The sequence below is a fragment of the Juglans microcarpa x Juglans regia genome, chromosome 5D (genome assembly GCF_004785595.1).
Source record: "Juglans microcarpa x Juglans regia isolate MS1-56 chromosome 5D, Jm3101_v1.0, whole genome shotgun sequence".
Lineage (NCBI taxonomy): Eukaryota > Viridiplantae > Streptophyta > Magnoliopsida > Fagales > Juglandaceae > Juglans > Juglans microcarpa x Juglans regia.
In genome coordinates, this window is record NC_054602.1 from 7,287,146 (window position 1) to 7,312,709 (window position 25,564).

Below are 25,564 nucleotides of genomic sequence, written 5' to 3' on the forward strand. Positions count from 1 at the left end.
AGAAAATCTATTGGTGGTTTTTGTGTTTATTTTGGAACCCATCTTGTGTCGTGGGGCTCTAAGAAGCAACTCATTGTTGCAAGGTCCTCTATTCAGGCCGAATATAAAGTCATAGCAAATTCTGCTTGTGAATTAATTTGGTTACAATCTCTGCTTAAGGAACTTAGTATCTTCCTTACTAATCCACCTGCACTATGGTATGATAATATTGGTGTCAGTCAATCCTGTTTTACATTCTCGAACTAAACATGTTGAGCTTGATTATCATTTTGTACGAGATCGTGTAGCTGCCAAAACCCTTCAAGTCTCCTTCATGTCAAGTTAGGACCAGCTAGCTGATATTCTCACCAAGCCCCTCTCCACTACCAGATTTTCTACTCTACAATCAAGCCTCACTATCTTACTGATGCCGCTTGCATCGAGGGGGGATATTAAGGCATATTTCAAAACTTCCTTAGTAAAGGCAGCACTCAGCTCACCAATAGATTCTGACAATATTCTCTCAAGCTCAACTAAGGCTCCATCCACGTCTCATATATAACAGAATGCACTGACAGTATGCATTGGATGATTCCAGAAGAATTTTTTTGTAGCAGAAATATATGAATGATCTAATTAGTCTATAAATATTAGTGTGATTTTGAACATTGGTATGTAGAAAAAGAGGAATATAGAAACCTGTAGAAATTGCCTTGAATAAAAATACTGCATGTGAGACATTTCGTAGAACACTAGGTGTCTTTAGATTCCAATCTTTTAAAGCAACTTTCAAACTTTTTGTTTAAGCCAGATGACAAAGCTGATTCCAATTAGAAGAAATAAAGTCTAGAACAAAACATTACAAACATTTTGGTACATACAAAGAACAAAACATTTCCTTCGAGGGTCCTGCTAGCTAGCTAGCTGGTTACGCCAAGGATTCATTTCCTCCGGCCGAGCGAGGTTTATTTGGTACCAAAGAAAGGAAGCAACAAGGAATCTTTCAGATGCGAGCAGAAGTTGACATCTTTCAAGGGATCCAGGGCGCCTGCCACTCCGGAGGCAGTCTGAATCAGGGTGAGATAAACAGCAAAAACTGCACCCAGAGTTGAGATCCCTACCAGCCAACTGCTGAAGTAGTGCCGCACCAATCCGGCTCTCGCTTTCCCATAAGGAGAACCGAAGAAAGAGTTGGCGTCATCCACCACCATGAATAGATATGACTCATCTGCATCCATATCAATCTCCTTGCAGATCTTGTTTACAAGTTTCGCAACCTCTTTGTTGCTGCCCAGAGAATGGTGAAGAACTTCATCACAATGGAGAAGTCCCACGTCCTTGGCCGAGTTAATGAGTCCGTCGAAGAAAAACAAGTACGTTGTGACGTCTGGATGGCAACTGTCGTGGCATTTCTCAAATGCCGCCATGTTGCGAAACACAGTGCCCTTGTAATCGTCGATGTAAAGAGGAGGGATCTTCAGCACACTTTCCTCGTATGTTATGTCAAGTGGCTTGAGATGTTTTGCTCTCTGAACTTTGACGCCCGCTTCTTTTAGCTCTGTTATTGAACGGATCATGTTGGGTTGTTTCCCTCTTGCCAGTTCGATCGGGAGAGTGCTAGAGCGGAAAAGATCAAGCAAGTGCCTTGCTTCGAAGACTACTTCAGTTGCACTACTGCTCTTTGGAGGTGGTGCTTCCCAACCTCTTTGCAATAAAGGATTAAAGAAGTGAAGTGCAAACTGTTGCAAAGATGGCGCTAATCCAGCAGGAGTGCTGCTTGTCATTTCAAATAATTTAGTCAGAACAAAGAGTGGGAGCTGGTTTTCAAGCATGATCAGATCGCGACGAAGAGCGGGCAACATCCATCTTTTGATGAAAGGTATTGGGTGTCCACGTAGCTTGTGCTGCCATGCCTCTCTCAACAGCTCAACAACGAAGCAGCCATCAATAACCATCGTCTCGACAAATTCCTCACTTCCTAGTTTGATTTCTTCCCCATAGCAGATTCGAGCTTCTTCCTCCAGTTTCCCCATGGCATCCTTCATAAGCTCAAACTCGAGTACTTCATAATTCTTGCGGCTTCGATCAAAGAGGCGGCGAACAAATTTCTGTTTGAGCTCTTCCGAGTCTTGCAGCCGCTCTACTCGATGATGGTATGGACCGATGGAGACGATGTTTGGTTCATAAGCCTTTCTTTCCACCCGTCGCATATTAGCTGGAACCTTGTAAATGCAGACAGAGCTTCTTTCTTCTGGGACATCCGCTTCAAACACCTCTTCCAGTACTGAAGCTCTAGACTTTGAGTATGGCCTTCGATGGAATGCACCTGGACTTGGATCTCTTGAATAATTAGCAGTTCTTTGAAGGAAATCATGACATTTTCTTCTGCTTATTTCCTGCAACAGCAGCCTTGTGAGCTTACCATTGATCCCCATAAGCAAATGAGTGGGGGAGAAATAAGGTGGCCGGTGGAAGATTGATTTATTTATTTTTTGTTTTTCTGAATGTTTAGATAGATCTTAAAATTAAACCTCGAAGGTATAAATCGAGCAGAGAGTCAATGTTTAAGAGTCTTTTTTTAGAGTCTAGTGAGAGGGAATTAATTAAGAACGTTCGTTCTTAACTACCACCTAACCCATCTCAGGCTTTTGTTGATCTTCTATTCTTGTTATCTCTCTCTACTAATACCTCAACTTCATCATCAGTTCACATGCGCGTTTTAGCGATACAACATGGGAAGTCGTGCATCCAGAATTTATCCTTAAAAAAAGACTTTGACTACTCGTTCACTTGTGGAAAAGAAAAACAGCAAAAATAATACAATAATTCAAAAAACGAAAAAAAATAAGAAAAGAACAGAAGCAAAGTAGCCCTTTTTAACTCCAGGTTTGATTTTTTTACGATCATAACTTATCCGAAGCTGATTAAAGTTGCGTTTAGATAATGAAATATTCTTAATAATAAAATAATAAATATTAGTAATATTCTCAATATCAAAATAAAACCTAAAATCAATAGGTGGTTCTACAATAAATGCATGCATGATTACTTATTTCCTGCAAGTGAAACAAGAAGATTGTATTACTAATAATTTCTTTAATTTTAGCATTATTTTATCAAAAAAAAAATCGGTTGATCGTTAGGTGAAGTCAAGGTTGCTCATGCCATGTGAAACGTGGTAATTAACAAATTTTCAATCGTGTTCATGTTGACTTCGGGCAACACGTACAACTTGCAGGCCCGTTGATTAATACTAGGAAGACCTGTTTGCGAGGCGTATATTAATTTATAAGCTAATTAGTAATTAATTCAGCAGCGTCATAGCCAGCCAGCAAGCCAAAGATGAGCAATATTAAATCGTGAGGTGAAATAAGATGAAATAATTTTAAATAAAAATTTAAAATTAAATAAAATATTATTATATCTTATTTTTATTATTTAAAAATTTAAAAAATTAAATTATTTATTATATTTTATGTAAAAATTTAAATAATAAAATGAGATAATTTTTATATTGTGAAAAGTTTTGGTCAAGTCGTACAGTTGTGCGTCATGCGAACATACGTAAGCGTTTCCAAAGGTCATACGTAAGTGTTTTCATTTCATCATTAAGAGCATTGGCGTAGCCAAAAATACCGAGCGTATTACGTTTGGTTGGTGAAGTGCGAGATTACTTCAAACTATCTCATTATTATTTTTTATTATTATTTATAAATTATTTTTTTTTTTACTATTTATTAACTTTTTATTATTTTCTCATTATTATTTAGAGTGACCTTAACATCTAATCGTAACTTAAAACTAATCAAAATCAGATTAGAGTAGTCATACCATTTGGTTTTGGACAGTGGACACTGCTACTAGAATTGAGAGTTCCAACCGATCACTGCATTGCAGTTTTTTTTTCTTTCTAAATATTTTTTTAACAACTTTTAAACATTAAAAAAATACATAAATTCAATAATATTAACTTCTTTAATCAAAAAAATTACCATCGGCCTAATTCATCTGTTCAAAAAGAATTTTCTTTTGGTTTTTGGCTTTTAGAAAAAGTGGCTCAATAAATTTGTAGTGATACGCTTAGGCTTTCCTTTTTTAATATTATTTTCCCTTTATGCACACCAAATGTAAAAGGTATAAAAGCAGACAAGCCATTATACCAGACAAGCCAATATGGATTGATAGAAAAACCAATGTGTCATTAATTTCTAAGCTAATATTGGATAATTTTTATCTCAATTCATCTCATCTCATCTTATATATAAAAATAAATTATGCTTAATTAATAATCAGTCGTACAACCGTTCAGCAACATTACTTCATTGGTTTTGTGACAACTCATTGCATTGATAATTTTATCTTAATGAATATTTGCAAATGACCCATTCCCTCCATGCTTTGACCTCTTCCCTACTGATCTGTCAATGGAGTATCCTAATTAATTACTAACTAGGAAATGCACAAACAAGGAAGAACCTATAGATAAATTTCATGTTTTCAAGCTCTGGCCTCCAACATCCTTCAGGAAATTCATTTTGATCTTTTCGAGTGTTGTTATGACTTCTCTCATGTTTACCCTCTCTTCAGGTGCTTCTTCTGAACAATCCATGGCAAGTTTCATCATGGACAATATACACTCCTGCTTAGCAGCAAAATGCTCGTCATCTCTCTCTAGCAAATTTGCATCAGCAACTTTGATTACTGCGTGGGGCAGTGACTCTTTTACCCAGCGTTTTAGGTTCATTTCTCCGGCAAACATTTCGTCTGTGGGCTTCTTTCTTGTGAAGGTTTCTATCAGCGAAATGCCATAACTGTATACATCTCCACTCGTGGAAATGATCCCTTGTGATCCATACTCTACGGGTTTGATTAGATTTTATAGTAAGAAGACATCTTCACTCAAATAATTTAGAAGGAAAAAGCTTGAATATTGTTCATAAAACTCTGTTTGAGGAAGTGTAGACATAAATATGAAATTGTAAGCTAGGAACATCACCTGGTGCCATATAACCAACAGTGGCAAGTGTCATGGTTTGGGTCATGGAATCTCCGTCACCCAAGAATCTGGAAATGCCAAAGTCCCCAACATGTGCAATCATATCTTCATTTAGGAGAATGTTGCTGGGCTTCAAATCACAATGAACGACAGGAACAGAATAACCATGATGGAGATATTCCAATGATGATGCAACATCTATCATCATGTTCAATCTCTGTAGGATATCCAAAAAGAAGTCATGAGAATACAGCCACTGCATGAGGCTCCCATTGGGCATGTACTCCAGTACCAAGGCTTTAAATTCAATGTTACTGCAGCTACTGATGATTTTGACAAGATTCCTATGACGAATTCTGCACAATACTTCACATTCAGCCTCAAAACTTCTTAATGCTCCTTGTAGATTCAAGTTAAAAACCTTCACTGCAACACTAATCCCGTCTGAAAGTATCCCTTTGTACACCGAGCCAAAACTCCCTTTCCCAACCAAGTTACTTTCGCTAAATCCATCAGTTGCTCGTTCGAGTTCTAGGTAAGAAATTCTTCTCCACGTTGCTACAGTTAACAAGTCTCCCTGACTGGGTAGTTTTGCATTCTTCCTTCTGCGTCTTATGAAAACAAGTACAAGGACCGGTACAAGGATTGTTGCTATCAGTAGTGGTAGAACATATACTAGAACACCCGCAGCTGCTGTCTTTGATCGTCCAATAGTACTAGTTTTGCAGGGTAGAACTTTCAATCGGGGTGGACCACATAATGCTTCATTCCCATGAATGATCTAGCCGAGAAGATCGCAATAGCACCTCCAGATGGGATTTCCCCTCGTAATCTATTGAAAGACGCATTGAAGTATTTGAGGTACCTGAGTGCCTCTAGGGATTTGGGAATCACTCCTGACAAGTTGTTATCAGAGAAATCCAAAAATTCTGCACTTACTGACCCATCAAATGACTGAGGCAGAGGACCCTGGAAATTGTTATGCGCTAAGGAGAGGGTTTTCAAACTTTGCAGTCCTCCAATCGCAGCCGGGATCTCACCTGAAAATTGGTTCCACGACAAGTCTATATGTGTTACCACCTTCAAATTCCCAATATCTTGTGGCAGATGGCCACATAGCGAATTCATAGACAAGTTTACTTCCAGTATGTCCTGAAGACTCCAAAAGGATGGGGTATTGTGGATGTCAGATTGTTGGAATCTAAGTACAAGTTTCGAAGAGAAGTGAGATTTCCCCAACAAGTTGGAATGGATCCAAAGAGCTCATTACTACTTAAGTTTAATTCATCCAATTTCCTTAAGTAACACAAATAAGGTGGGATGGATCCTTGCAATCTATTGCGTTGAAGATACAAACCTTGGAGCTCTCTCATTTCTCCGACTGCAGTTGGAATAGGCCCAGCCAATTCATTGTTTTGTAGGCGGAGGACAATCAAGGCACTCAAGTTGCCAATCTGTTTTGGGATGGTGCCCTTGATATGGCAATCAAATGCAGAAAAAGAGGTTAGAGAAGTAGAGAAGTTTCCCATTGAAATTGGAAGGGTACCATTCAATGGATTATTTGCTAGCATTATCTTTTCCAACCCTCTGCTGTTTGTCAAAGATGAAAGAAAACTCAACTCTAGAGACGAAGATTCTCTGGTCAAATAATTGCCAGCTAAGTTGAGCTCCTTCAGATGCTTTAAGTTTCCGAGGGTATTAGGAAGAGTGCCAGAGAAATAGTTTGCTGCCAGCTCTAGTACAGTGAGCTTAGAAGCATTTGATATGCTGCTGGGAATTTTTTCCCTTAGTTCATTATCCCATAGGTAAAGTTCCTCCAGATTTGGAAGACAATGACCTATGCTATCTGGAAGCTGGCCTGAAAGCTTGTTCAAGCGGAGATCAATGATTTTAATTGTTGAGACATTGAAGATTATATTTGGGATGCGACCAGTTAAGTTGTTAGTGTTGGCACTCAATTGTTCTAAATTTTGAAGAGTCCCAATCTCTGGTGGTATTTCACCTGCAACAACGTTTCCAAAACAAATGTATACATGCATCACCATGAAGAAGCATCTCAGTTTGTAAGAAATTTGTAAGAAGACTTGTGGTATACATATAGTGCATTTGCTTTTGAAAAGAAGAAGGTCATGATCAAGACGGAAGTAGACACTTTTCTAATTTCTGTGGTGGTATTTATAATAAACCCTCTGCAGCATGGCTACACATCATTTAAATATCCTGCTGCAGCTAAGATTTTTTAAGGTTTCCTAAAGATCTTTTTTTTTTTTTTGGAGAGAGATTTTCAGCTTTCATTGAGCAGAGAGAAAATAGTATTTAAATTGAACCGATTATAGTCTTACCTCTCAAGCTGTTCTCACCTAAAAAAAGACCCTTGAGTGAAGTACAGTTTGTCAAACTTCTTGGTATCCCTCCTGCAAAAATTTCGAAATTATGGTCAAGAGCTAGCAGCCTTAACTCAGCGTCTGATAGATTGGTTATTTTAATTAACTCCTCTTCATTTGCAGATCATGAAAGATTATATTTGGTAGAGTAAATACGAGGAGTTGCATAAGTGTAAAGTTCCCATTAATTCTTCTTCTTCTTCTTTTTTACTTTTTAATTCAATGTTCCTCTCTGAGTGTTTGTTAGTGCGAGTGTGCGTTTCCAACTTCAAAAGAAAACAAGAAAACATCATAGATAAATCAAGAGGCTGTATTGAAGGCGGTGGCCGGAGTGTATATATATATATGGAACCTGAAAGCATGTTTTCACTTAGATTAATAATCTGCAGTGACGACGTGTTGCATAGAGAAGTTGGGATGGTTCCCGAGAAACGGTTTCCATACAGATTCAACATTTGAAGTTTAGGCAAGAACCCCAACCAGGATGGTATCTCTCCCTGCAAGTTGTTCGAGCCAAAGCTGACTGTTCTCAACCTATGCAACGAGCCCAACTCGTCGGGAAGAGAGCCACCCAAGTTGTTCTCTCGGAAGGATAAACCAGACAGAAATGAAAGGTTTCCCAAGTGTGGAGGTATGGTTCCTTTAAGATCCATGTAGGACAGATTCAAGGTTGTGACTCTTTGGTGGTTGGCATCGCAAATGACCCCAACCCAGCTGCAAACAGAGGTAGAGGTAGACCAGTTTCTTTCCAAGAATTTTTTAGGGTCATCGGTGATGCAGTCTTTGAGGGCAAGAAGAGCTGATTGGTCTGTGGTTATGTTGGTTCTTGCTGCCGCCGGTACAGCTAAACTAGCCATGAAACAGTGCTCCAACAACAGCATAAAATAGATCAAGGAGGAAGGAATTTCCATGCTAGAGGTTGTGTTGGTTGGGACTTGAGATATGAGTGATTATTAATGTTGCAGCAGACAAACGTAGGAGATTGTGTTTATAAATGGAGAATCAGCATTTTTGTTGAAATACAAAGAAAAAGAGGGAAGGCCTAGCTATTAGTTGGGATGGTCCGGAATGGATTATTATTATAAAATTCAAAGTACTTGCATGCATGTTAAAGCAATGGCCCACTCATGTTTTTCCTTGTATCTTTCAATCTAATTAAATGCCTCATCATTGGAGAATTCCACCAAAAAAAGAGGAATTATTGTTGATAGCACTGTGCATGCATTGTCAATATCCACCAACCTATCCTATCCTTCCATAAAGGAAACTATTCCCATCTCCTTTTGGTGAACTTGTCACGGAACACGTGAAAGGAAGTCTTCTTAAGAAGATCATCCACAAAAAAGTAAAGTTAGGTAGGGCTGGGAGTTGATCATTGACCTAAAAAGGAAGTCTTTTTTAAGAGCTGTTGCAAAGTCGCAGTGAGAGAAAATTAGAGAAGTTAATCACATGCATCTAATTTGCAAGTCATTGTCATGATTGATCATCATCAGTTTAATCAGGGAGAGTTTCTGCAATACTTGATGCCAGATCTCCTTCACTGCTCCATTTGGATCTTTATAGTCAAAGTATCGCTTCACCTGATGAACATCACTTGAAACTAAATTTCAGATTTCTCAACTTAACAAGATCAACTGCTCTTGCTAATTAAGCAGACCATGACAAGGCTGAAGAAAAATGGACTAAAACGAGAAGTATCAATGCAAAGAGAAAATGATCTACCTATCATGATGTCCATATCAATGATATCATCATCATGAAAACATAAATATTATAGTCATGAAAGAGGTGGAAGTAGGAAGTACATGAGGATATAGGGAGGATGGAGACATTGGAGATGATCAGGAGGGACTTAAATGTAACTTGCTTAAATCTTGCTTAATTTCCCCAGATGCTTTTTTTCTGTTTCTCATGACTTTTTATGGGCAGGTGTGGATGCTAAACTATTTCAAGTACCCTTATCTTAAAGAATGTTTTAGCAAAATATGCAGAGAGGATTTACCAACTTCAGCTCCCGCTGGTACTCCAGAATCCTGTCCCTGGTTACATTCCTCAGCATTGTAACTAAAAATGCTGGCTTCACAGCAGAGGTCGATTGTACAAATAATGCAATCTTTCTGTAGTCAATGACATCTTCAAAAGGCAATTCAATACTGCTGCCATTCACTATTACTGGGATACACATGCTAAATATAGCATCAAAAAGTCGGCATGATGCCGGCGAGGAACCAGGAGGAGGAATATCTAAGCAGAACTTTGATGAGCGCATCCTTTCTGAAGCTAAGACCTGATTTTCTTGCGATGCTGCTCCATGTTCTATTATGACATCTTCTTCATTTTCAAGTGCTTGGAAAAGAAAGTCTCGGACTTTGGCTCCCTGCATACACAGACATAATCATTTCCCACAGCATCATGTTCATGTTTGGATGTTGATATGAGATGAAAAATTTATAAATAGTAGTGAAGTAGTTTGAGGTAAATATTTTGTTGGATTTTGAGAAATGATGGAAAAAAAGTTAGAATAAAAATATTAGAAAGTTCAAATATTATTAATTAGAATATAATTTTTTTTTTTAAATTTGAAAATTTTCAATTATTTCTTGTGTTCTATTTAAAAATTTAGAAAAATTATAATGATTAGATGAAAAAATTATGATTTGAAATTGAAAATTATTTATGTTTGAGTGGTGTTTAAATGTTGAGATAAGATGACACGAGATCATCTCAATGATATTATTTTTTAATTATTATTTTTATTTGGATAAATATTTCACACGAATGATATATTTGAAATTATTTTCAGCCGTCAGCTTACTTGCAAGGGTAATATATATCATCTTGATTGAGATTTTATAAAACTAAACCTACAAATCAACATTGTAAATTTATTTTTAATTTTAAAATAAATATGACGTATTTAATAAGATTTGTTAAATTGTCAATTTACTTTTTACTATAAAATAAATATGATGTATCGTATGATATTAAGTCATCTCAATTGTCGAGTTTTAAGATTTCTTTTCCTCTATATTTATACATGGTTCCACGCAAGCTAACAAATTGTCGCCAAGCTTCAAAGCATGACAGAAGGAAAATGTTAGGTGCACGTTAAATGTACACCTCAAATAACACTAGAGCAAATAAATTACTAAAAAAATATTTTGTTTTATTTATTTTTTTTATTTTGTTTTTTGTTTTCTTTAAGTATACTTAATTACTAAAAAAAATTACTAATAATTATTTTCTTAACCATTAAAAAAATAAAAAATAGAAATAAACACGTTTAATGAGCATATCTAGGAGGAAGAGTAGTTTTACATATATTTACACTGTTACTTACAATTTCAATTTTAAATTTTATATAATTTTTAACGTATCACTAACGAACTGACACGTAGAAAATAAATTTTGTAAAAAATATTTAAAGTACGTTTAGCTTTTACTTACGAGTAATACTATTATTTTCCACGAGAGAAACAAGACATAATTTATTACCCCGTGGTGATACGGATTCCCCGCGAACAAGAGCAACCTCCGATTCTCGACGCCTATATCCCCATCGTACGTGCTAATCCGATGCGAGCACGGCACGACCACGTCCTTGGACGGCGACCCTTGGTCGCGTCTGACCTGTCCAAAACCCGACACCAGCAGCACCGCGTTCTTGACTCGGTCTCTCACCCGGTTCAGCGCTTTCGGATTCTGGCACACCAACACGTGGCCCCGCCCCTCGCTCCTCGTCCAGTACTCCTGCTTCTCCAACCAAGCCACTAACTCCTCCTGAGCCTTCCCGTCATCGTACTGTTTGATCCAATCCGAACTGCTGGGGAGCTGGTTCTTGTTCACGATCGAGCTCAACGAAGAGAAGAACGGGACGTAAAAAAATTCCGCCTCTTCAGGTTGCGAGATCGGGATGACCGGTGACCCCGCCCAGTAGAGTTCGTGTGATCGGGTCGTTACGTCTAGGAACAAGTACCATTCTGCGGAATGTTGGTGACTCGGGTACCCACGGGTTTCCGAGTCGGTAAACCCACGTGCCCTCCAGAAGTGCTCGACGACGCCATACGTGAATTTTCTCGGGAGACGGTAGACGTAAACATTCACTGGGGAGGGATTCGAGCTTTCTTGGAAAGTATTTTCGGGGGAAACGGGGAGAAAACCGGTGGAGTGGAGGTTTGAGGCCAATGGAACGGTACAGAAGAAGGCATAGAAGAAGAAGACGAAGAAGAGCGCGGCGGTCAGTGTCTGGTACAGCAGCCAAGTCTTGCGCTCTTTGTTCATCTCCTCGTACGGTGATGTCTAGTAGAGCATTTTTGTTTTATTAAAAAGATAAGGGAAACGTGGGTCTCAGGATCTGTTCTGGCTTTATCGAGAGTTGATGTGTGGCGTTAGCGGATGAGACAGACTCGGTCGGCCTGTGTTATTTTAAGGAGGATCGATTACTATCTGGCAGTGACTACTGACTAGTAGACGTACGGTTCCTCAAAAAAAACAAAATTAGTATTCGCTGAGTCACTCTGTTTTCTTCCTTGTTTTGATGCGTTCCGTTACGGAGAAGACAACGGACAGTTTTTATAAAAATAAGTTTATAATTTGATGTGCGAAAATGCTAACAAAAAATCTAGGCAACCTCTACACACTACATATTTTTTAATTTTTAATTTTTTTTTCTTTTATCAAATATTTAATATATAAATAATAAATAAAAAAATTAAATTAGTTTAAAAAAAACTCAAAATAAATTTAAAAATATATTAAAAAATTTAAAAATTTAAAAAAATGTGATGTGTGGAAGTTGGGAAGGTTGTGTAGCATTGCTCAAGTATTTTTTAACGATGCTGTGAATCTTTTATTTTTTAAAATATTTATGATGATTAAAAAAATATGAAAAAAAGAAAATAAAAATGAAATACACTAATTGGAATACACTTTCGGATACTTTTTCGGTGACTATAATGCCACTCTCTTTGATGTAATATGTAAAATTGTAAAATTATTTTTTATTATAAAATAGATTTAAAATATCATATAAATTCATATTAATTTATAAATTTATTTTTAAAATATTTCTTTATCTTTATAGAACCTCTCATTATATTTGCTAGCAATACTTTCTCTTCTTTTCTTTTTTTTTTTTCTTTTTAAAAAGAGAAACAAAAACTAAATGCTTACAATTTTTCTTATAAAACCAAGTAATTTAACGGGAGGGAATCCCTATTATTAGCACTTTGAATCGATGATTTGGCGCACCCACTTAATTTACTATATTCATCAAGGAAAATGCTAGACCTCCCTGGGGTCTAGCAATATATTTTAATGTGCTTTTTTAAGTTATTTTTTTATATAATTTTTTTTAATAATTTTAAATATTTTAAAAAAGTAAAAAAAAAATCATAATATTTTTTTATGATTTTTTATTTTACTTCATGACTAAGGAAGTATTTTTTAATAATTTTTTTTTTACTTTCTAATTAAGAAAGTGTTTTTTTAATGATGTTCTAAATTTATTTTATTTTTTTTAAATATTTAAAAATATTAAAAAATCTATATAAAAAAATTACTTTAAAAAAATACATATTAAATTATACTACACCCCCAGCGGGGGCTGTAGCATGATCCATTCATCAATATCGATTTATAAATCTATTTTTATAAACTTTCTTTATAAATCTAAAATTTCTCTTAAAAAGAATTTACTTTTTATTTATAAATTGTAAATGAAAATGTCACAGAATAAGACATTAAAGTATAAACATAAACAGTAGGTTTCTTATTCTGTAAACAAGAAATGAGAAAATACTTTACACAAACTAAGGGATATGCAAATTTCATATATAGACTATTCGAGAAAAAGAGGAGACTCACTTTTTTTAAATGCTTACAACTTCTTGTAAACATATTTTATTTGTAATATTGGGTCACAATCAAGTACTGAAAATGGTTTAAATTATGGGAGACGTGTGGTTATTTTCTCGTTCTAGCACCATGGAGATATTCAAGAAATATTATTAAAAAGGTAAGGGATGGTGAATGAAAAGTGACATACATTGAAATTTGAAATTTGAGATGGGATGAGAGATAAGTGACATATGTTGAAAACTCGTTTGTTTTCGTAGATAATATAAGATGAAATGAGATAAGTTAAAATAAAAATTAAAAAATAAATAAAATATTATTAAAATATATATTTTTAATATTATTATTATTTTAAGATTTGAAAAAATTAAATTATTTATTTTATTTTATGTGAAAATTTAAAAAAATTATAATAATTAGATAAAATAAAATAAGATGAGTTAAAAAGTGTCGTGAAAACAAACGAGGCCTTAATATTGTGGCTCCTCTAGCTGGACAAAATGTTTTGAGCCATCACATTTGTAGTCAGATTTTGGTACTTCGTTTGACGAGAGGAATGCTATGCATCAACTACTATTCAATCTCACGTCTCATATTTATAACTTTATCATAGTGTGTGGATGTTTTCACATGGTGTGAGATGTGGAGTGGTAAATAGTGACTGAGAATAATTTTTCTTAACAAAATGAAGGGATATTGTGAAGGTCAGCGGAAGTTTAGACCAAAGAAGAATCCATCTGTAAACAATTCTTAGACCGTGACTACTCTGTGGTCTATAACATTACATGTTCCTTTATATATATCTGATTAAAATTTGAAGCATGCAAGTTTCTTTACTTTCCCATCATACCCTTCATTCATACTTTTCCAGCTCTACATACTTTTATGCTGCACAAATCTGTGCATTTCAAATTAAAAGGCCATAGATCAGAGGTTGTACTAGCACAAGCACAATGCCTAGAACTATGAATTTAATGAATAGCAAACGGATTCAAAGTCAATCTATGAGCCATTTTAAGCTGTTTTTACCTGCGATGACTAACTGGAGCACGCCACCCTAGACAACAATTCAGCTTTTAGATTGGAAGTCAGCATGAATATAAACTCAAAAGGCATATTACTCTATGGTTTATCCAACTGAAACAAAGCCTCATGTCTTAACTTGTGTTGGCTACTCGACCCCTTTTTTTCCCATTCAATTCACTAGTCCTTGACAAAAAGCCTCTATCGAGTAACTTTTCTAGTTTTTAGGGCCAGATCTTCCAAGGTTTGGGAACAAATCCTCCGCACCATATACCAAATATATCACCCAGTAATTAAACTTTACATAGCGTACCAGCTATGTACCATGGAAAGAAGAAAAAAGGGTTTTGTTTTGGGGGGGGGGGGGTGTGCGGGGGGGGATTCATAAGTTTTACCAAGCAAGTTTTTAAGATCTTCAACCAGGTGGCCACTTCATCTGTCTCCCACCCAGGACATGCAAGTGGAGATGATAAACAGATTGACCTGTGTACAGAGAGACAGAGAGAGCATAAAAATAATTATGCATTTCAGAACAGCTTAAAAGAGTCATTCATAAAGACACTATACAGAATGAGGTTGCAGCTTACAGGCTTCTGGACCATTGTTTATGACAACACGAAACCCATCAAGGATACCTTCTTTCTCTGCCACAATTTTTGCAGCATAGAGAAGTTGACCCAGTATCTCTCCATGCCTTGCTTCAGCCTGACAAGGCAGAAATCAACAAACCATTTAGGCAGCTTTTTCTTTTAAGGGACGAGCCCTAGTAGTTGGGGGTTCAAAATTACTTTCAAACCCACACCCATGGTCCCCGAGGACAAGGGGTAGTGCCATTTGGCCAGAAGGCCATTGGCATTTTCATGCTAAATCTCATTACAAGAGTGCAGCTAATAACTTATCACGAAAAGAGTGCAGCTAATAGTCTGTTGTGGATATTCTGTTGGCAACACCAAAATCAAAGAAAAGGAGAAAAGGGCAGAGCCTGATAATTTTGCATTCTAAAACAAGATCTAACGGCTATGAAATCATAGATCTCATTTATCTTTGTATAAGAAGTAGAAATCCAGAGATATAGTCTATGACTACCTGCTTTCAACTGTCAAGATAACCAACCATAAAAAGGGGAAAAAATCCTTTGGTATGCAGACTAAATTCTCATAGATGAAAGATATTCACATCAAGGATTACTGACACTCAAAAATATAGAAATAGAAGAAAAAGAGGAAAAAAAACCTTCCCAAGCTGTGTCAATCCATCCCTAAACTTTGGAATGACTAAAACATGAACTGGAGCCCGTGGATCAATGTCTCGAAATGCTATGACCTTTTCATCCTCGTAAACAATGTTTGATGGGATTTCCTTAGCTATGATCTTGTCAAATCTAAAAGAGAGAAAAAAAAGTCTTAACAACCCATCTGAATATTTGCACTAATTATGATCATCAATCATTGGTACATTGTTACATTGTTAGAGATTCACTCTCTCCCTCCCTCCATCCCTCCCTCCCACATGTGTTTGTGTGTGTGTGTGTGTTGGCATGCTATGAATAAAATGTGAGATCAAACCAGCGTTACTGTGTCACAAGGGATGATACATGGTTGGAGCTCCACTGTCGGCATTGACTGCAGCTGCCCTGGCAGCAGCCTCTTCATTGTTTGTAGCCCTAGCATGAAATTGCAATCTAGAAAAGAGAAGTCCCAGTCAGTAAAAAGAGGTCTACTCACAATTGATTTCACTAGTTATTTAATTTACAACCATGGACTCGTGGTATTTATTCAAGCAAAGATTGCCCATTATCATCTCCACCACTTCAGAACGGTAAAATAAAACATCATCTGTACTAATAAGACCAGTAGAAGACCTAGCTTTTGAGCAACCCACATGAAATAAGTATCTATTTCTCTCCAGAAACGCCATTGATTTCAGCAGATTTACACTAAAGGTATAAAAGGAGTATCACACCATCATAATTACAGGTACTTTAACTCGAGTAATGTGTAGCTATTCATCCTATCACAACTTTAGCAATGTGTTTCTATTTTTCATTCCCTCTACAGACTACATCCTCAACTCGGGTCTTTTCAAAATGTAGTTTCTGTAAGAAATATTAAGGGTTGTCGAGGGATAAACATTGAGGAGAATGTTTCCTATTGTATTGATGTTCAGCGGTCTTGCTAAAATGAACGTGATGGTAAAAGAATACTGACTGGATAAAATAACCAGTTCATGGACAAAAGGCGTCTAACTTTTCTGAAATAGCTTCGTGACTGAAATTGGAAACTGGAATATCGTAAATAATAAAATGGGTAAAAAATTTGCTGGCCTGGCATATGTTCTAACACATGGGATTTTTAGCATAAAAAGCTATATTAACTTGGTAAATATAAGGACAGTCATTTGAATCAAAATTTCAGTTCCGTTATCCAGTTTCGTCCCACGCAGAATTATAAAGCTGTTCCAAATGTAATTCCATCGGAATTATCATGTTCTAAAACTCAAACTCCCTGAAGCTGTTTACCTATCGAAATAAAATTCAATTCCCTGAACAATCATACTCCAAAAACAATGCTGAAAACTTGAATAATCAGAAATTCGGCATACTGCGTAAATAAATATGCATCAATCGAGTAAAATAACACTTCTTCGTGTCAAAATTGCATTCTCTCCCCATTTTCTTAAAATTGTACAAACAAAAAGCACGAGCAGAAAAGAATAAAGACCCAGACGGAGATGCGATGAAGAGAGAACGAACGAGAATACCTTCTAGAGAGCTGAGGAAGGGGAAGGAGGGTACTGGAAGAAACGATGCAGGCGGGTTTCACAGACACAAAAGTTCTTGCAGTAGATGACGCACAGTTCCTGTGGTTCAAAACAGCCAAACGCAAACCCATACATCACATTGCTTTGCATTAGGAGCGAAACTTCAAACACACACACACACGCAAAATAAGAGAGAGAGAGAGGAAGAAAGGGGGGAGGACCGAAGTAGAGAAAAGGGGGCAATTGCAGCCATGGAGTTTGAAGAAGAGACAACAGAGATGGACTATCCCATTTTATTCATGGATCCGGTTACCCGCTTATATAAATGGACCCAATCTTATTTTATTTGCCTAAACTGGGCCGGATCGAGTTGAGATTATTTGGATTTCCACCTTTCATAATATATATTTTAAAATAAATATATTTTTATAAAATGATATTATTTTTTATAAAATATTTTATTATAAAATATAATTTTGTATTGTATTATAAAAGAAAAAATATTTTTTGCAAGTGAGATCAAATTACTTATTAATGTTAACATATAAGATATTCATTTAATGAAACAATATGAATTGAAAATGAAAATAATTTTGACGAGAAATGATATTTTTTATTTTCATAGAAAAGGTGTATATTCTAAGTAAAGAAAAAAAAAAAAAAAAAAGTTAGGCGTGTTTATCATTTTCCTTATGTTTTATTGTTGTATCTAACATTTTTAATGTGTCACGCGTGCCTAAACTGGGCCATGATCATATACCGCATGCGACGGTCCTGATACTATCTTATCATCTGGCTGGTTCTGTCTCCTACCTTTCCTTTCTGCCAATTTTATATCTTTCACGTTGTTCATGGACGAACACAATTGAAACCCCACAAACAGAGCAAGAAAAAAAAGAAACGATGGCGAGTTTTGTACTTCAAGTCCCAAGAACTCTGAGATGCTTCCGTGTTTCTGCTTCATCTAATGGTATAAATTCATCTCTATGGTTTTTTCTCCTGTTGTTTTTGTTTTTGTGCTATAATTTATATGTTTCTCTGTTTGTAAAATGTTAAGCAGGGGCTTCTGTGAGTGGGTCTCAGAGTGGAGGAAATGGGGGCCCGGTCATAGTGGAGCTTCCACTCGATAAGATAAAACGGCCGTTGATGCGAACGAGAGCGAACGATCCTCACAAAGTTAAGGAACTCATGGACAGTATCCAAGAAATCGGCCTCCAAGTACCTGTGAGTACTCTCACTTCCCCCTTTTTTTATATCGTTATTTTTTCAGTTCTTATTCTATTGAGTCTTTGAAGTTTGAATTGCTGCGGTGATTTGTGATTTGGTTTCGAAGAAAATGAATTGGATTAGAATCTGGCGACTTCAAGTTAAACGGTAGTGTTGGTGGGTAATTGAAGGCTTTGCTCGATAAGTTTAAGGTTAACAACAGTTACTTTTGCCTACTTTTTGCGCACTCCACTAATGAAATTGCTGCATCGCTTGTTTTTAATATAAAATAAGCCAATCATGAGTGCGCAAGGAGGACACAAAAGTGAGAGCATAACTCTTTTGCCTTCAATGCTAACAAAAAGTGTTGTAAGAATTCCAGTTTTAAACAGCAAAAATACCCTTGACTAAGCAAATAAACAATTTTAAGGAGGAACGTAAGCATAATTGCCTTATTTCAGCAGTACGACCCTTTAGTCAGTGAAGATATGATTGCAATACCTTCCTGCTGTTCCTGAATGCCAATGTTTTATTTTCTTTAGATGGAAAAATAGATGCTTTGATAAGCTCCTATAATGTGTTCAATTGGATGTTCAATTGATCAAAAGAAGCATAGATGCTGCCTTAAAATTTATTTTTCTTTAATGAGAGAGAGTTCAAGTGCTATTCTGCACACGGGCATGATTACATACTTAAGTATGAATGCCAACTTTAATTTTCATTGACTGATCTTAGTCTCTTTAATGATGCAGATTGATATTCTTGAGGTCGATGGAGTTTACTATGGTAGGTGTTTCTCTATATTCTTTGGGAAGGTCTTCTAAGCCTTATTTGATTTGATTTTACTTATGGATATTCTCTACAAACACTGGTTCCCAGCTAATTCCAGAGTTGCTGAAAGAGATTAGAAAAAAAGAAAGGAGGATTGTTTTTTTTTTTGGGGGGGGGGGGGGGGGGGGGGGGGACAACAGAAACCCTCTGGGGTCTAATTTGGTTGTTTGTGAATGTCAAAGGTTTCCATGTTTTCTGCCAGGATCCAATCTCCATTATGCTCTTCCTTGTGTTTTTACAGGTTTCTCAGGTTGCCATCGTTACGAGGCTCACCAGCGCTTAGGGCTCCCAACAATCCGTTGCAAAATTCGACGTGGAACAAAAGAAACACTCAGGTTTTTTTTGCTCTGTTTACCAGCAATGATCTAATTTTACATGTATTACATGTAGAAGGAAATCTTACAAATTTCCTTTTACATCTTGTAGGCATCACCTTCGCTGACATTTAGCAGTCGCCATTCTAGAGAACAGATTTATGTGAGCCCTCGGAAGTGTTGCTGCAAACAATAACCATATAGTCTATCATCCTCGAGATATGCATATTTCTATCCATGGTGTTGCCTGTTATTGATAACATCTGGTCTGGTTTTGTCAGCTACAAAAATTTGCAAATAAGTAAATATAAGTCTCTCTCTTCTACTTTGTTCTTTCTTTAATACAAAGAGAAGGCACCAGGGTTACATGTGATAGAACTACCATTGATTTTCTGGTCTTTATTTCAATGAAGAAAAGCAAGGATCCTACGAAATGGAATGTGAGATGGACATCTATTGACACACCAATGGCCTGAATTGCTAACCAGAAATAAACCTTTAAATGCCCTCTTGGACATTGCATAACAAACTCATTCCTTTAATTTTTTTTATTGTTCTAGTGTTACAAACGCCAAATTGAGGAGTTATGGATTCTGCATCGCATATCCTTCCGATAAGTGGAGCAGTTAGTCAACAAAGCTCCTGGAATCGCTGGTAGCCAATCATTAAGCTGAAGGACAATGATAGTCTTACTATTCTTCTACTACTATTTTGCTACTATATTTGAAATTTTTATTTTTTTATTATGTTATTTTAAGTATTTTTTTAATATCCTTGATCATTTAAAAAAAATTAAAAAAATATACAACTTCACTAATAGTTATTTCCTTAACTATTAAATAAAAATAAATAAAAAAGAGTAATAAATAGGTGGTAGGAAGTAGTAAATCTATCATTATCCTAAGCTGAATAATACTCTCTTAGCATTTAAAGGAAGATAAATGATATCTGCAGACGTGTAATGTGCAAGTATTGCGTAATCCCTTTAAAAAAAATAAATTAATACGGGACTTATGTGAAAAAGTAATAATTTTTTAATAGTAAACTTTATTTTTTTTTAAAATGATTACGTAGCAATTACGCATCTATAGTTACATTACTCGCGACGTTTATTATTTTTCTTATTAGGGCGGTGCTACAGGTACCGATGCATCGGACCAAAAAACATTGTGGCTCTTCCTTTTTTTTTTCATATTTTTAATATAAAAATTAAAAAATTAAAAAAAAGAAAGAGGCAAAATGCAATTCCCTTATAACTATTATTATTAGTTTGGTTTTTGGGATTCAAATTAAGCAATATAAGTCATTGACATTGTTAGTGTGACGTTCCTTTGAAGAGCACCCGACGAGTTGTAACCTAGTTTCAATTTTGTTAACCAGTGATGATACGATCGTCCAAACTACAAAATGTGATTGCAGAAAATTCACCACCACCTTAAAGCACTATCAGTACTGTTCAACAAGCAAAATTTCATTATTTTTCACCCCCCAAATCCGCAGCCCCAACAGCATAAATGCTCCACGATCCAAAAACCATCATAGATATAAGTGCAAGTTACATTGTAGAACCAACAAGGAAAAGTGGCCAAAAATTGACTCAGAATGCAGCAGTGGTGGAATCATCTAGAGCAAGAACTCCCGGAAGAGACTTGCCCTCGAGCAGCTCCAAGCTAGCACCTCCTCCAGTTGAGATATGGCTCATCTTGTCTGCAAGCCCCACTTTCTCCACAGCTGCAACAGAGTCACCACCACCAATGATCGTTGTTGCACCCTTTCCACTGAGGTCTGCCAACTTCTTTGCTATTGCCTGCATTGAGAAAATTATGTTGTCAATCTCCTGTTGTCAGTATAAAACCAGCAGTTCATGAATAGTAAGTTGTCAAAATGAAAAAATATAAAAGTAATTGTGGCAAGGTCTTTCTGTCTCATATGCTAGATGAGTTATGTGAACTAGCAGCATCCGGGGAGATTATTGCTACTAAATATTGTTGTGGGAAGACGAGGTTTGCTGATAGACCCCAAGTAACTAGGTAAGGACTTACTAGCCTCTAACTTACCTAACCTCAACCAAATACAAAATCCTTTTTCATCCAAGTTCTTTAAAATGAAATGGCATATGCAGACGAAAGTCTCATGGCCTCAGAGCCATGGCATACCTCTGTTCCCGCAGCAAACTTCTCAAACTCAAATACACCCATGGGTCCATTCCAAATGATAGTTTTGGTGGTGTCCAATGCTTCATTAAATGTTTTAATGGAATCAGGTCCAATATCCAAGCCCATCCAGCCATCTGGGATATTTGATGCTGGCACCACCTGCAACAGAGCACATGTTAGCCAGCTAAAACAAATTCACACACATATCAATTAGTAAACTCAGATGATGTTTCGCCCTACTGAACTCTGCTAGTTACACAGTCAATGACTGCATAGCCACCAGTGATTGTATTAGTCTCTAAATATACAAAAATAATCACAGAAACTTAAACATAGTTGCATATACTGCCTTTTGTTCATAAACTTTTCCAATTTGCAGCATCTTTAGAAAAAACAGGATCCTTTAACCAATATAAACAACATGATGCCAACAAAAATACTGAAGAGATGCAAAATTAGATTGATCTCAATATGGATGATAAAAAGGGTATATTATTTATTCCAATACAAGTTTATTAGATCAAGCGTACTACACTAGTAAGGTAATGAAACACAAAAAAAAAGGATAAATTGGCTTTAAATGAGAAAAAACATATACTGGGAAGTGTGGTTTATGCCAACATCTAATTCATCAATTATATAATTAAACCACTTTAACCATACCAAATTAAGTGGGATACGTTTTCTGTATCCTGCTTGGTTCCAATTAAGACCTCAATGTCACAAACCAATATGTGAAGAGTAAGAAGTACAAACCTTGCTATTTGCATCCGCTGCAAACTTGTCAGCAATTACCACATCTGTAGGTAGCAACAAAGAAACCCCTTTGGACTTGGCCTTTCCAAGAAGGGATGTTGCAAGATCAAGCTTGTCTTCCTCTACAAGGGATGATCCAACTGAGTGTCCTTGGGCCTTGTAGAATGTGAAGATCATTCCTCCACCTAGAAATAGAATATCAACCTTTTCCAACAGCGACTCGATCACTCCAATTTTAGATGATACCTTTGAGCCACCTACAATGGCAGCAAATGGCCTCTTGGGATTTGAAACAGCTCCCACTAAATAGTCAAGTTCCTACATTAAGAACACAGGTGATAGTTAGATTTCACAGGTAACTGTATGGTAAGCAATGCAGGAGGCCATGACACAGAACTCAACATTTTTGCAACTAGATGCATTAAAGTCTTCATTTATTAATAGAAGTGGAGAGTTCCAATTAAAATAATTTATGAATATAAAGTATGATTTTCATTGATATTTAAAAACAAGGATAAGGAACTGAACAAAAACAATTGCAATCGGTAGAGACCACAACATGGAGCTTCGATGATAAGGGTAAATAAATTAGGATCATATGCTCAGGCAGTTCAGACTTAGAACAGATAATATGCATGCTTCTATGGACTCTGCTAGAAAAAGAAATCTAAATTGCAGACATCACACCTTCTGCATAAGAAAACCAGCAACAGAAGGCTTCAGATACTTGGTCACACCCTCTGTGGAAGCATGGGCTCTGTGAGCTGTGCCAAATGCATCATTGACATAGAGATCAGCAAGAGAAGCTAGCTTCTTTGCAAATTCAGGGTCATTCTTCTCTTCCTCCTTGTAGAACCTCACATTTTCAAGGAGCAAAACACCACCTTCTGGGATTGCAGCCACAAGTTTCTCAACTTCCTCACCAATACAATCATTAGCCATCTCAACCTAATCAAAGCAGATGTATTACTTTAACAGGGGAATGTCCCTCCAGGTAATGAGTTATAATATAAAACAAATACCACAAGTCATGTTGATTTGATTGCAGATGAAAGCACACCTTAACTCCAAGGAGCTCAGATATCCTGGGAACAAGAGGCTTTAAACTGTACTTGGGTGTGACACCCTTTGGGCGTCCCTGGAACAAGCAGAAGAATTATAAAGCAAGTTGCTAAACACGGGCCAAGTAGAGAAAAAGAGCATATGAGATAAAAAGGTAAAAGAGAAATCACAGTAACTTCTCAACCCAGAAAACAAATAGAAAAAAGAAAATCAAGGTACCATGCACGCAGGATGAGCCAAAAATATAAATGGGACAGAGACAAATCAGTTATGAGAATATTCAAAAGTCCCAATATCTGGCTATCTTAATTGGAAAGGTTGTTGGATGTTGGATATAGAAAATAACAAAAAGTCCAGATAATTCAAGCCAGACTCAAATAGATATCAATCTGGTCCAAGAATACCCATTTACACTGTTATTGTACCCATAAAAAAAATGCCCATTTGCACTTACTAAAAAAGCCTTATATGCCATCTTCTCAGGACCTATCTTTCAAAATGGACTAATGTAGTGAATTGAGTGGTTTTGAATTCTACCATTTTTTATCCTCAAAGAATAATGGCCCTTTGGGATTTACTACTGCTAGGGGCAAGAAAGTGGTACAAGAACCAGTACTTTCTTCCTATCATGCAGTCTATCATATGTCCTTCATTATTATTGGTTTTTACCTTGTTTTTGAAACTTTGGGAACTTTAAGGAAGAATGTACTAGCTACCCAAACTCAGGAAACACATAGTAATATATGCCTCTTTTGTTCATAGTAATATGGGTCTTAAATTATAAATCGTATAAGAAACATTTGCTTAAAGTTAGCCAGATTTTCTGGTCCTAGTGATAAGCCTCTAGTTTTACAAAATTCTTCTCCTTCCATTGTTGAGCTTCTTTTTCTTTCTTGTTTTTACTGGACCAGCAATTGCACTTGTATGTTCACTTGTAAGAGTAAACACAGCAGGTCCAAAAGCTAATTGAATCAGTATAGCCAGATTGAACAACCAAGTTAATATGACAATTCATTTTTCATTCATAACTACTATTTGATATTAGCAAGTACTAAGAGATTAGGACTAAAAAAAATCATACTTGGTCAGATCCATTCTGATCCAATACGGATCATACAAGGATGGTAGATGGAGTTGGCGGCTCTCCTAGGGATCCCCAAAAGAGGGTCAGGTTGATCATTACGTACAGCTTGATACACTATCTTCCTACCTTTAAACTCTTTGAGCGAAATGCAGAGAAAGAAAGGAAAATCCATGGAGCCAGCCCATCGTTTCCACCCTGTAAGAACAATGAGATCACCCCATGGAGGCCTTCGGTACCCAGGGGTCCGCTATAACCTTGTTGGTTTTAGCACATAGATTTATACATTTCTATCCAATTTTTTACAGGTAACATTTACATCCAATTTCGTCCGTGAAAGAAAATAAACTAAAAATCTATGAGTTTTCTGATTGTCAGTCTTTAAACTCAATATGCATAAAGGCTGATCCAGATTGAAAGGGTTCTATAGATCAGATTTTAACAGAAACCCAACAAGGAAATTCTCAAATAACAATAGATAAAAGTAAATAAAAATCTATAGTGGACCAATTCATATAAAAGAAAAGAAAGAAAGAAAAACATTCATCCGATCATAACGTCTACTTTCTCTTAGACAAAAACAAAAACAGAAAAAGCAAAATACAAATACGGCAGGCAAATTTATTAATTACCAAGTGGCTTGAGAGGATGACTTTGGCACCATTTCCCAGCAAGTACTTGATTGTGGGGACTGCAGCCCTGACCCTAGTATCATCAGTAATGTTGAGATTATCATCCAAAGGCACATTCAGGTCTACTCTCACAAACACTCTCTTCCCCTTTAAATCAGCCTCCTTCAACTCTCCTACACTCCTCTTGGTTGCCATTGTTGGGGAAAATGAAAAATAGTAAAACTCCGAACAAACCCACAAAACTCAAACGGGGATGAAAATGGAAGTGTATCCAAAAGAGCTTTTATATTTTCGGGTGCACTTGTAGAAAAGAAGCGTTGAATAGTGAGTGATTAGGGTTTAGTGACGCATGAACCACTTTGTTGATTCGCATATTCTCTTTTGTTTGCGTTTATTGCGTAAAAGACGTGCAATATTTTAAAAAAAAGTAAAAAAATATAAAATTTATATAAAAAAAACTACTTTTTAACAATAAATTTTATTTTTTTTTAAATAATTATATGATATTTGTGCGCTTTACCAATATAT

The 25,564-nt window shown here is 36.3% G+C and overlaps 7 protein-coding genes across 9 annotated transcripts; 1 reads left to right on the top strand and 6 right to left on the bottom strand.

Moving 5' to 3' along the window:
• Positions 1-874: 874 nt before the first annotated feature.
• LOC121264315 (UPF0481 protein At3g47200-like) lies at positions 875-2,492 on the bottom strand. The gene has a single exon (XM_041167441.1). It carries the CDS (start codon positions 2,412-2,414, stop codon positions 945-947), a length of 1,470 nt encoding a protein of 489 aa, XP_041023375.1. The 5' UTR covers positions 2,415-2,492; the 3' UTR covers positions 875-944.
• A 1,764-nt stretch (positions 2,493-4,256) lies between these two features.
• LOC121264832 (probable LRR receptor-like serine/threonine-protein kinase At3g47570) lies at positions 4,257-6,103 on the bottom strand. Its single transcript, XM_041168135.1, has 3 exons — positions 5,870-6,103; positions 4,976-5,756; positions 4,257-4,836 (listed from the first exon to the last, which is right to left on the bottom strand). Exons 1-3 carry the CDS (start codon positions 6,101-6,103, stop codon positions 4,469-4,471), a joined length of 1,383 nt encoding a protein of 460 aa, XP_041024069.1. The 3' UTR covers positions 4,257-4,468.
• LOC121266569 (probable leucine-rich repeat receptor-like protein kinase At1g35710) lies at positions 5,753-8,413 on the bottom strand. 2 transcript variants are annotated; one of them, XM_041170439.1, is made up of 3 exons: positions 7,804-8,413; positions 7,336-7,389; positions 5,753-6,977 (listed from the first exon to the last, which is right to left on the bottom strand). In XM_041170439.1, exons 1-3 carry the CDS (start codon positions 8,268-8,270, stop codon positions 6,974-6,976), a joined length of 525 nt encoding a protein of 174 aa, XP_041026373.1. In that variant the 5' UTR covers positions 8,271-8,413; the 3' UTR covers positions 5,753-6,973. The 2 variants fall into 2 exon arrangements, with proteins under 2 accessions (XP_041026373.1, XP_041026372.1); XM_041170438.1 differs by having other exon boundaries at positions 5,753-7,389.
• Positions 8,414-8,731: 318 nt separating this feature from the next.
• On the bottom strand, positions 8,732-11,739 carry LOC121266484 (probable arabinosyltransferase ARAD1). Its single transcript, XM_041170323.1, has 3 exons — positions 10,855-11,739; positions 9,362-9,736; positions 8,732-8,939 (listed from the first exon to the last, which is right to left on the bottom strand). The coding sequence occupies exons 1-3, from the start codon at positions 11,638-11,640 to the stop codon at positions 8,805-8,807; spliced, it is 1,296 nt and encodes a 431-aa protein (XP_041026257.1). The 5' UTR covers positions 11,641-11,739; the 3' UTR covers positions 8,732-8,804.
• A 2,576-nt stretch (positions 11,740-14,315) lies between these two features.
• LOC121266486 (14 kDa zinc-binding protein) lies at positions 14,316-17,358 on the bottom strand. Its single transcript, XM_041170325.1, has 6 exons — positions 17,220-17,358; positions 16,999-17,097; positions 15,833-15,919; positions 15,472-15,619; positions 14,826-14,943; positions 14,316-14,721 (listed from the first exon to the last, which is right to left on the bottom strand). The coding sequence occupies exons 1-6, from the start codon at positions 17,249-17,251 to the stop codon at positions 14,654-14,656; spliced, it is 552 nt and encodes a 183-aa protein (XP_041026259.1). The 5' UTR covers positions 17,252-17,358; the 3' UTR covers positions 14,316-14,653.
• Positions 17,359-17,736: 378 nt separating this feature from the next.
• LOC121266487 (sulfiredoxin, chloroplastic/mitochondrial) lies at positions 17,737-19,674 on the top strand. 2 transcript variants are annotated; one of them, XM_041170327.1, is made up of 5 exons: positions 17,737-17,968; positions 18,059-18,222; positions 18,957-18,990; positions 19,277-19,370; positions 19,462-19,674. In XM_041170327.1, the coding sequence occupies exons 1-5, from the start codon at positions 17,902-17,904 to the stop codon at positions 19,475-19,477; spliced, it is 375 nt and encodes a 124-aa protein (XP_041026261.1). In that variant the 5' UTR covers positions 17,737-17,901; the 3' UTR covers positions 19,478-19,674. The 2 variants fall into 2 exon arrangements, with proteins under 2 accessions (XP_041026261.1, XP_041026260.1); XM_041170326.1 differs by having other exon boundaries at positions 17,821-17,968; positions 18,056-18,222.
• Positions 19,675-20,802: 1,128 nt separating this feature from the next.
• LOC121266485 (phosphoglycerate kinase, cytosolic-like) lies at positions 20,803-25,428 on the bottom strand. The gene is made up of 7 exons (XM_041170324.1): positions 25,352-25,428; positions 25,037-25,302; positions 23,322-23,399; positions 22,949-23,209; positions 22,262-22,579; positions 21,506-21,664; positions 20,803-21,156 (listed from the first exon to the last, which is right to left on the bottom strand). The coding sequence occupies exons 2-7, from the start codon at positions 25,229-25,231 to the stop codon at positions 20,947-20,949; spliced, it is 1,221 nt and encodes a 406-aa protein (XP_041026258.1). The 5' UTR covers positions 25,232-25,302; positions 25,352-25,428; the 3' UTR covers positions 20,803-20,946.
• Positions 25,429-25,564: the final 136 nt, after the last annotated feature.

What these genes read in the sequence shown, in the direction of transcription:
- LOC121264315 (XM_041167441.1), bottom strand. Translation starts at nt 2,414, where the DNA reads ATGGGGATCAATGGTAAGCTCACAAGGCTGCTGTTGCAGGAAATAAGC.
- LOC121264832 (XM_041168135.1), bottom strand. Translation starts at nt 6,103, where the DNA reads ATGAATTCGCTATGTGGCCATCTGCCACAAGATATTGGGAATTTGAAG. An exon ending in CTGATAACAACTTGTCAGGA is followed by an intron (nt 5,757 to 5,869) that starts GTGATTCCCAAA and finishes CTTCTCGGCTAG; the next exon opens with ATCATTCATGGGAATGAAGC. An exon ending in TGTTGGTTATATGGCACCAG is followed by an intron (nt 4,837 to 4,975) that starts GTGATGTTCCTA and finishes TCAAACCCGTAG; the next exon opens with AGTATGGATCACAAGGGATC.
- LOC121266569 (XM_041170438.1), bottom strand. Translation starts at nt 7,020, where the DNA reads ATGGTGATGCATGTATACATTTGTTTTGGAAACGTTGTTGCAGGTGAA.
- LOC121266484 (XM_041170323.1), bottom strand. Translation starts at nt 11,640, where the DNA reads ATGAACAAAGAGCGCAAGACTTGGCTGCTGTACCAGACACTGACCGCC. An exon ending in GGAATCCGTATCACCACGGG is followed by an intron (nt 9,737 to 10,854) that starts GTAATAAATTAT and finishes CTGTGTATGCAG; the next exon opens with GGAGCCAAAGTCCGAGACTT. An exon ending in ACCAGCGGGAGCTGAAGTTG is followed by an intron (nt 8,940 to 9,361) that starts GTAAATCCTCTC and finishes GATGTTCATCAG; the next exon opens with GTGAAGCGATACTTTGACTA.
- LOC121266486 (XM_041170325.1), bottom strand. Translation starts at nt 17,251, where the DNA reads ATGGCTGCAATTGCCCCCTTTTCTCTACTTCG. An exon ending in GATTGACACAGCTTGGGAAG is followed by an intron (nt 14,944 to 15,471) that starts GTTTTTTTTCCT and finishes CTGCCTTGTCAG; the next exon opens with GCTGAAGCAAGGCATGGAGA. An exon ending in AAACAATGGTCCAGAAGCCT is followed by an intron (nt 14,722 to 14,825) that starts GTAAGCTGCAAC and finishes CTCTGTACACAG; the next exon opens with GTCAATCTGTTTATCATCTC.
- LOC121266487 (XM_041170326.1), top strand. Translation starts at nt 17,902, where the DNA reads ATGGCGAGTTTTGTACTTCAAGTCCCAAGAACTCTGAGATGCTTCCGT. An exon ending in TGTTTCTGCTTCATCTAATG is followed by an intron (nt 17,969 to 18,055) that starts GTATAAATTCAT and finishes TAAAATGTTAAG; the next exon opens with CAGGGGCTTCTGTGAGTGGG. An exon ending in GGTCGATGGAGTTTACTATG is followed by an intron (nt 18,991 to 19,276) that starts GTAGGTGTTTCT and finishes GTGTTTTTACAG; the next exon opens with GTTTCTCAGGTTGCCATCGT.
- LOC121266485 (XM_041170324.1), bottom strand. Translation starts at nt 25,231, where the DNA reads ATGGCAACCAAGAGGAGTGTAGGAGAGTTGAAGGAGGCTGATTTAAAG. An exon ending in CTGAGCTCCTTGGAGTTAAG is followed by an intron (nt 23,210 to 23,321) that starts GTGTGCTTTCAT and finishes TGCTTTGATTAG; the next exon opens with GTTGAGATGGCTAATGATTG. An exon ending in AGTTTGCTGCGGGAACAGAG is followed by an intron (nt 21,157 to 21,505) that starts GTATGCCATGGC and finishes TTCTCAATGCAG; the next exon opens with GCAATAGCAAAGAAGTTGGC.